Below are 8,630 nucleotides of genomic sequence, written 5' to 3' on the forward strand. Positions count from 1 at the left end.
TATATGTTTTTCTATAGAGGCTTTTTATATTCTAATCAGTATATATTCTTATCAATATTACTATTTAGAGGATTTTCCTCTTAAAATAAGAAACTCTTCTTGGCGCCTATTTTAGTATAAAATATACTTAAAGTAAGTGGGATATCCTCAAAACAAGAATACCATTTTTTCGATGTACACACATAATAAGACATATTTTCCGCACAACATCCTGCCAATGGCTCTTTAAGACTCTAATTATTTATTCATTTATTAAGTTTAATAAACTTCACGAACCGGAGGAGATCCTCAATTTAATTTATTGATTGTTAAAATTAATTTCACTTTAAACATATACACATGTACGTATTACACACTTAACCCTTCGACCGTAGAAATAAAAAAAAAACCTACGAGAACTGTAGACTGGGTCTGCGAGACCCGCGCAACTTTAAGATCGAATATCTTCGCAAAGAATCGATATTTGTTCAACTTCTCTTTTTTTTTATCGAAAGTTTGAACGATTCTGCGTCGATAAAAAAAAAAAAAAAAAAACAGATTGAAAAAATCTCTCCAGTAGTTTCGAAGATATAAACGTTTAAGAAAAACTTATTTTTTTTTCTAGAAACGACGCGCAATTTTTGAGTGGGTCTGGAAGACCCAGTCTACGGACGAAGAGTTAAGAGATGTCAAATTAAACAGTAATTTAATTTCAAAAAATTGTAACAATATTAAAACAAGACAAGTGCAATGTATGTACGTGAGATAATATTAAAAAAAAAAAACAACAAATTTTTCCAGGCATCGAATTTCTCGGTCCGGTTTTCATCAAATTCGGCCAATGGATATCCACGAGGCGAGATATTTTCTCGCGAGAGGTTTGCAACGCAATGTCGCGGCTTCAACGACACGCAACGCCACATTCTTGGCTGCATACAAAACGCGTGCTCAACTCTACGTACGGCCCTTCCTGGCGGAAGTTATTCGTGAGATTTGACGGTGAAAGTCCGATCGGATCGGGATGCTGCGCGCAGGTACGCAGAGAGGTGATATATTATCTTTGATTGTGACTCAAACGAACAGTCATCGATCACGTATAAATCGGACGTGGTTACGTAACATTCACAAGCATTGTATAGTCATGATTTTCCCCGAGTTTATGTATCGTTTTTTACACCTTGCAGGTGTACAAAGCGTGGATCGACTTGAGCGCGATGGATGCTGCGACTAGTAAGTCTCGAATGTCGCGCTGCGCGAAAAGTAACGCAGAAAAATGTTTGTTATAATATTATATATCCAGATAGCCAACCGAGTGCAAGTTGTTGGCAACTTGCCCTACAAATATTGCTCACATGTTTTCGGCAATGTAACAAAAAAGGGTGTATCCTCTTTTCAGTATGTTCTTGCAGCAACAGTTTTTAAAATATAATGCATCGAAAAAATTATATTCTTGTAAGTAGAAGATTTTATATTTAAAAAATCTTCTTCAAGATTTTAGATGATATTCTTCTGAAATTAAGAATATATTCTTTATTTAAGAATATATAAATTAAGAATATATTTTTTATTTAAGAATATATAAATTAAGAATATATTCTTTATTTAAGAATATAGTCTTTTTCGATAGTGAGATATATATGTTTTTCTATAGAGGCTTTTTATATTCTAATCAGTATATATTCTTATCAATATTACTATTTAGAGGATTTTCCTCTTAAAATAAGAAACTTCCTGGCGCCTATTTTAGTATAAAATATACTTAAAGTAAGTGGGATATCTCTCCTCAAAACAAGAATACAATTTTTCGGTGTAACAGCAAGTTCCCAACAACTCATTTTGACAATAAACTTAAATTAATTTTCTCAACTTGTGAATAAAAATTATTGCTCACATATTGCTGACTCACTTGTCACAAACATTGGCGCTACAACAATTGATTGATAATAAACCTCAGCATATTGATACCGAATTGACAAAAAGCATTTTCGTTGTATTAAATAAAAACAAAAACACAACAGCAATTGGCGAGCAACTTAATCTATTACAATGATTTGCTTTATATTGAGTTTTCACATTTGACTATCCGGGTATGTATATATAAAATAATATAGAGAGAAATCACTTAAAACATAAATTCAAAAAAACATATGTACAAATTAATCTAATTTCTTTATTTTTAAATTAACGTGAAAGATTTTCTTTTTACGATATTGCGTAATTATATATCGCGCGTGTGACAAGTAATTGAAACAAAACGTGATTTCATTGCTACATACATATATATATATATATATATATATATATATATATATATATATCGCCGCGATATTAAAATAATGTGTTTATTTTTATTTCGTTATTTCAGGTTCGTTTCAAGATTCAGGCTTAGATAAAACTCCCGACGAAAGTATTGAATTTACATTTCCCGATCCGCGCGCCAGGAGATTACGAGCCGTAGCGGTAAAAGTGTTGCATCCCGGAATCACGGACCAACTCAAGTACACACATTTGTTTTGAAGAGATAGTTTTCTCTTCGACGAACACCCGAAACCAAAACCGTATCCTAATGTGTAATTAAGTTTCGGAAAAAACGTCGTTTTTTTTTAACAAAAAGTTTTCTCGAAATTTTTCTTTGAAATCGGTCAAAACTGTTGTTTTGATTGTTACGAAAGAAAAATTTTTCACACAGAAAGAACGAAGAGCAAAGAATCTGCCGCGAGATATCGGTAATGCACGGTAAAATAACGAGACACCCTGTATGCATGTTTCTTTATTTTGCTTTTAGAAGGGACATCGCGATAATGCGCGGAATCTCCAAGTGCGCCACGTATTTCATACCGGAACTGCATTGGCTCAGCCTCGCGGATTGCATCGACGAATTCGCGCGCATAATGGAAAACCAAGTAACTAACTTCGCACAAACGCGCGCGCGCGTTCCCACGCGCTCTCGCGCACGCTCCTTTCTTCTCATTGCGTAACGAGAAAAAAAAAAAAAAAAGAACAATCCCGAAGTCGCAACCGATTCGGTCGAATATTCGAGAACTTTGTTTTTTTTTTTTTTTCGCGGAAAGTGGACAAACTTATTATGCAAATTGCTTTGTATATGTAAATAGAATTGTTTAATTCCAACGAAATTGTGAGAACAAGATTGAGAAAATGTGCGATCGGAATTCGCGCGGAATTTCGGTTTAACAAATCTCTAAACTAATTGAAATTAAGAATATTAAATAATAAACACACATACACACACACACATAAGACTTAATATCTTAATCTGAAATTGTGTTATTGTCCGCAAAGATTGATATGCGAACGGAAGCCGTGAATCTCGGTAGATTTTCAACGAACTTTTCGAGAAGAAGAGACATTGTGTTTCCGCATCCTTACACGCACTTGACTCGTCGCGAGATACTCGTCGAGAGTTTCCACGAGGGTTCGCCGATATCCGATTACCTCGAGCACAACGACGTAGCTTTGCAGAGAAAACTCGCCAAGATTGGAATCGCGACGATTCTCAAAATGGTCGGTGGCAACTTGAACGCGCGAACGATAATTTTTTTTAAATTTTTTTATTAATTTTTTTCATAGAGAGAAACGAAGTAACTTTTTTTTTTATCTCTTGTGATTTTCCCCCCTTCGAGAAAACACGTGCGAATACACACCCGCAGGTATTTAGGGACAACTTGATTCACTGTGACTTGCATCCGGGCAACATTTTAGTCGAAAAAGCGGCCGTCTTGAGGAAGCCGGGCCTGTTCAACACCTTTCGACGGGTCATTACCCCCGATTACGTGGCGGACGATCCACGTTTGATCATTCTCGACTGTGGCCTAGTGGCATCGCTAAATGACCGTTGTCGACAAAATCTTCGGAATGTATTTCACTCGGTCCTAATGGGAAACGTAAGCTTTTCTTTATTTCTGCTCGTTCAACAACGTTTCCTTTGTTTGATAACGTTTTTTTTTTTTTTTTTTATTACTTCTTCTGTGTAATGTACCTTTGACCTTGTTCTGTTAGTAGAAAATGCCGATCAGAGAGAAAGCTCAACTGTTGCATTTAATGTAAAAAATTATTTTGTATCACATTTTTGTTTCTTTACTCAATGTGAGTCAATTATCGTCGGTAAAAAATGTATGTCAAAGAAATTAATTAGCACGTTCTCTGCCGAATTCTGATTTTGGCAGTTTTTTTGATTTTATCGATATATATAAAGTATTTCAATATATGGACCGTTTATTTTGAAAGTGGTCCATTTTTGAAAAAAATGAGATATCACGTAATTCATGCTTAATTTAATGTAAATTTTTTATGTATAACTAGTTTACGAAACAAAAGAAAATGGACTTACACCACTTTCAAAATAAACGGTCCATATATATAAAGTATATATATATATATATAATTCAATATATATATAAAGTATCAAATTGTCTATCCAAAAACAAACAATAAACAAAAAAAGTTCGCTAAACAATGTGCAAATTTAATGATCGAATTTATATATTGGTATCAGTTTGAAATATATATATATATATATATCTATATATTTCAAAATATATAATATATGTATATATATATATTTACAATTTGAATTTTAGAAAAATATATTTCGTAAAAATACATTTTGTGTTAGGGCGAATTGGCAGCGCAGCATATTTTGGAGCACAGTTCGTGCACGACTTCCGATTCGGACGGCTTTAAACGCTCGATGAGGAACATCTTGAGCGCTCAACGAAACTCGCTCAATGTTAGTAACGTGAAATTTGCTTTTCAACAAGTTCAAAGAGAATTGCTAAAAAGAACAATGTGTCGTGTATCGTGATTTTAATACACGATTCAAAATCGTTCTCAGTGTGTTTTGCGAAATTTCTAAGTTGCTTTTCAGTTTGACGTTTGCGTTTTTGCAAAACAAAAAAATAAAAATAAATAAAAAATAGACATAAAAAAAAAAACATACATCGACAAAAATTGAATTGCCTTAAATATCGTTTTCTGCTTAAACGTAATTAGCTTGTATGTAATAAATGTGCGCGCGCATATAACCGTCTCGAATATTCTCACAGGTAAACGTGAGTACCGTTTTGACGGAATTATTCTCCGCAATGGTTCGTCATCGAGTTAAGCAGGATGGAGCCTTTAGCAATGTGATTCTCAGCATGCTGGTGATCGAAGGTCTCGGCCGATGTCTCGATCCTAACATCGACATTTTTACGGAGATTCTGCCGTACATCGTCAGCAACGACTGCGCGCAACGACTGAAGTCGAAGATTCGAATCTTGTAAAAAATACACGCAATACACGTAATAAAATATTTATCGCATTATTATTATTATAATTACAATTATTATATATTTTATGTGTTGAGAATATTTTTTCTTTTTTTCTCTCTTTCATTTTTTTTGTTTTTTTTTCTCAACAAGACACCGATGTTCGAGGAGAACGGATACTAAAATTTTTCAATTATTGCAGCACGTGAGAGTGAATTCACACATTACGCGGTGAAATCAGTTTTAAATTGAGAAAGAAACTTCTCAGCTTGAATAACGCGATTTGCAAACAAAAGCAAAGAGCGGGGAAAATTCCATTCCGGTTTGAGACAAACAAAACGTCTAGACGGCGAAACGAAAATCCGAAAGACGTCGTAAAAGATATTTAAAAAAAATTTATCTAGAAAATAATTTCGACATGTGTAGTTGAGACTTCTTATACAGATAGATTTATTTGAGATATCTTTCTTTTTTTTTTTTTTATTTTTATTTACGCTATCCGAGTATCGCGCCCGTGTATATTCGCCATCGAATAAAATTGCGGCGAGCGGCTAGTTGTACGCGGTCGCTTCCTGGTTGGCTCCGACAAGATCTCTTCGGTGTGTGTTGCGATCGCATAAAGATACGCGCGCGCGAATTGTGTGTATAAATTTACCGCTCGATGGATAGAAGCTGGATTATTAATCGAAGTTGAAGTTCTTTTCTTTTTCAACACAAAGTCAAAAAGAAGTGAATACGTTATATATATATATATACTATAGCTATCAACATATCTGTTGCTGTTTAAAGAAACTGATAACCCGTAAATTCGACAAAATAATAATCATAAATTAGAGTACATAGAAAACAAAAAAATTATTTTTCTTCAGAAACTGATAATTCGTAAAAAATTATTTCACCCCGTTAAAAATTATTTTTCTTAAGAAACTGATAACCCGTAAATTCGACAAAATAATCAAATTAGAGTACATAGAAAGAAAAAATTAATTTTCTTAAGAAACTGATAACTCGTAAAAAATTATTTTACCCCTTTAAAAATTATTTTTCTTAAGAAACTGATAACCCGTAAATTCGACAAAATAAACAAATTAGAGTACATAGAAAAAAAAATTATTTTTCCAAAAACACATCGTCGTCACGATTCAAAAATATATTATTATTTTAGTTTTTATTGTTTTCACCTCTCTTTTCTTCATATTGTTTACTTTTATTTACAATGCTCGATCAATAACTTTTATCAAATCGACTCGCGATCGTATTGCGCGCAGTTGATTTTTACAAATGATTTCTAAAAATTTATATTGAAAAAAATTAAAACGATTTAAACGATTTCTCGCAAATACGCTTGTAACACAATTTTGTTATTGGATAGAACATCCTTGACCTTTTCGAAGATAAAGAGAAACAAATGAAGACGCGCACAAATATATATATATGCGTGCATGACGCGCCTATAGCAGACAATTAAAATTCCAAGCACACTCGCGTGGATAGAATCAAATAGAATTCATCGTCGCCAAATTAGAAAAACCGGTCGAAGATTCAGATTTAAGTTCGGTCCTATTAGATGACGACGATCATATGTAAAAAAAAAAAAAAGAAAGTAAACTAATCGTCTTTCCAGATAATTAACATAGACGTTTGCGATGCTAAAAACGACACTGCGCTTTGACCCTGTGGTTTATTTTTAGCAAAACTATCGTATATTTCGCAAACACATATACACATGGCAAAAAGTAACTGTAATCTTCGACGAGAAAACGTGACGAGTATTTCATTTCGACGGAAAAGAATATAAAAAAAAAATGTAATCCCTCTTTCTTCTCTTAACCACTCGCAAATCACGATGTGCAAAGAAAGAGGAATTATTAAGATAATAAATATTGTTTATATTTTGACGTAAAAAAAAACGCCGACTATCGCCGACTGTGTTCGTACAAATTATATATTGCGGCGTTATCTCGCGAACTTTCACGGAACGTTGGCTTCCTCGACTCAACCGTGCGGGACTTCTCTTTCGGGAGTCCCAAAAATCACAGAACAGAAAAGTCACGTTTTCACCGGTGAAACACGCACGGCGTGGTGGCACTTGGTTCGTGGTTTTATTTATGCGCGCGATTATTTCGCGCGCCGCAGAAGGAACAGATGTTTGCGCGCATATATACAGGGTGTGTCGGATCAACACCGGATATTCTTTTGACCGTGAACACACACACACGTATAAATACATAGTAATGAGAAAATTAAGGTAAAATGACGACATATACGCGTTATTCTCTCGAAACTCTTTCAAAATATCGATAATTATCGAGCGATTATTTGACGCTTACTTAATTTGCAATTCTATTTTAATAGCCTCTTATAAATTATGTTGCTGTTACACAGTTTGTCATACATATTTAAATGTAATTTTATTTTGCGTGCGTGTGTGCGTGTGCGCGCGCGCGCGTGTGTTGTGTACGCGCATATTCCGAGCCAAGCTTGAAGCCAATCGCAAGGCGGGAGAGCCTTATGTGACCTTGAGAGAGCGATGTCGTTAACAATCTAGGGAACTGGGCGAACCTTTGAAGTAATTAGTCTTCCTTATATGCGCGTATATGGACTCTCTCCGCACGGAGGGGAGAGGGGGCGAACCGAGTTGTTTCTCTTGTCTCTTCGTGAGAATATCGCAGTGGAGAACGAATTTTTCGAAAATTAAACATTTTTTTCGAGAAAACGAAAGGCTGAGAGTTTTTGACAAGAGTCACAATCAGCGCGAGCGGTGACTATAACAGCGGGTACACCGATCGCGGGTACAACTCAAGTGAGTTCGAAAGGGAGTGACGCTGCGGTTCCTCGCGAGAGAAATATCTCGCTGTGCTACACCGAAAAAATTGTATTCTTGTTTTGAGGATATCCCACTTACTTTAAGTATAATTTATACTAAAATAGGCGCCAAGAAGAGTTTCTTATTTTAAGAGGAAAATCCTCTAAATAGTAATATTGATAAGAATACTGATTAGAATATAAAAAGCCTCTATAGAAAAACATATATATATCTCACTATCGAAAAAGACTTTATATATTCTTAAATTAAGAATGTATTCTTAAATAAAGAATATATTCTTAATTTCAGAAGAATATCATCTAAAATCTTTAAGAAGATTTTTTACACCGAAAAAATTATATTCTTATAAGTAGAAGATTTTATACTTAAAAAATCTTCTTAAAGATTTTAGATGATATTCTTCTGAAATTAAGAATATATTTCTTTATTTAAGAATATAGTCTTTTTTTCGATAGTGAGATATATATGTTTTTCTATAGAGGCTTTTTATATTCTAATCAGTATATATTCTTATCAATATTACTATTTGGAGGATTTTCCTCTTAAAATAAGAAACT

General features: G+C 34.0%; 1 protein-coding gene across 2 annotated transcripts in view; it reads left to right on the top strand.

Moving 5' to 3' along the window:
* Positions 1-5,263, top strand: part of LOC109859611 (uncharacterized aarF domain-containing protein kinase 2-like) — a 6,796-nt gene extending 1,533 nt beyond the window's left edge. The window contains exons 2-9 of one of the 2 annotated variants that reach the window (XM_020437999.1): positions 781-1,013; positions 1,164-1,239; positions 2,345-2,477; positions 2,765-2,882; positions 3,280-3,501; positions 3,648-3,881; positions 4,613-4,726; positions 5,043-5,263. In XM_020437999.1, the coding sequence (XP_020293588.1) occupies positions 781-1,013; positions 1,164-1,239; positions 2,345-2,477; positions 2,765-2,882; positions 3,280-3,501; positions 3,648-3,881; positions 4,613-4,726; positions 5,043-5,261 (1,349 nt within the window). In that variant the 3' untranslated portion in view covers positions 5,262-5,263. The remainder of the gene's footprint in view (positions 1-780; positions 1,014-1,163; positions 1,240-2,344; positions 2,478-2,764; positions 2,883-3,279; positions 3,502-3,647; positions 3,882-4,612; positions 4,727-5,042) is intronic. The other variant, XM_020438000.1, reaches the window with a different exon arrangement.
* The last annotated feature ends 3,367 nt before the right edge of the window (positions 5,264-8,630 follow it).

The sequence above is a fragment of the Pseudomyrmex gracilis genome, unplaced genomic scaffold, assembly GCF_002006095.1.
Source record: "Pseudomyrmex gracilis isolate BER0280 unplaced genomic scaffold, ASM200609v1 scaffold_271, whole genome shotgun sequence".
In the NCBI taxonomy this organism is placed as follows: Eukaryota; Metazoa; Arthropoda; class Insecta; order Hymenoptera; family Formicidae; genus Pseudomyrmex; species Pseudomyrmex gracilis.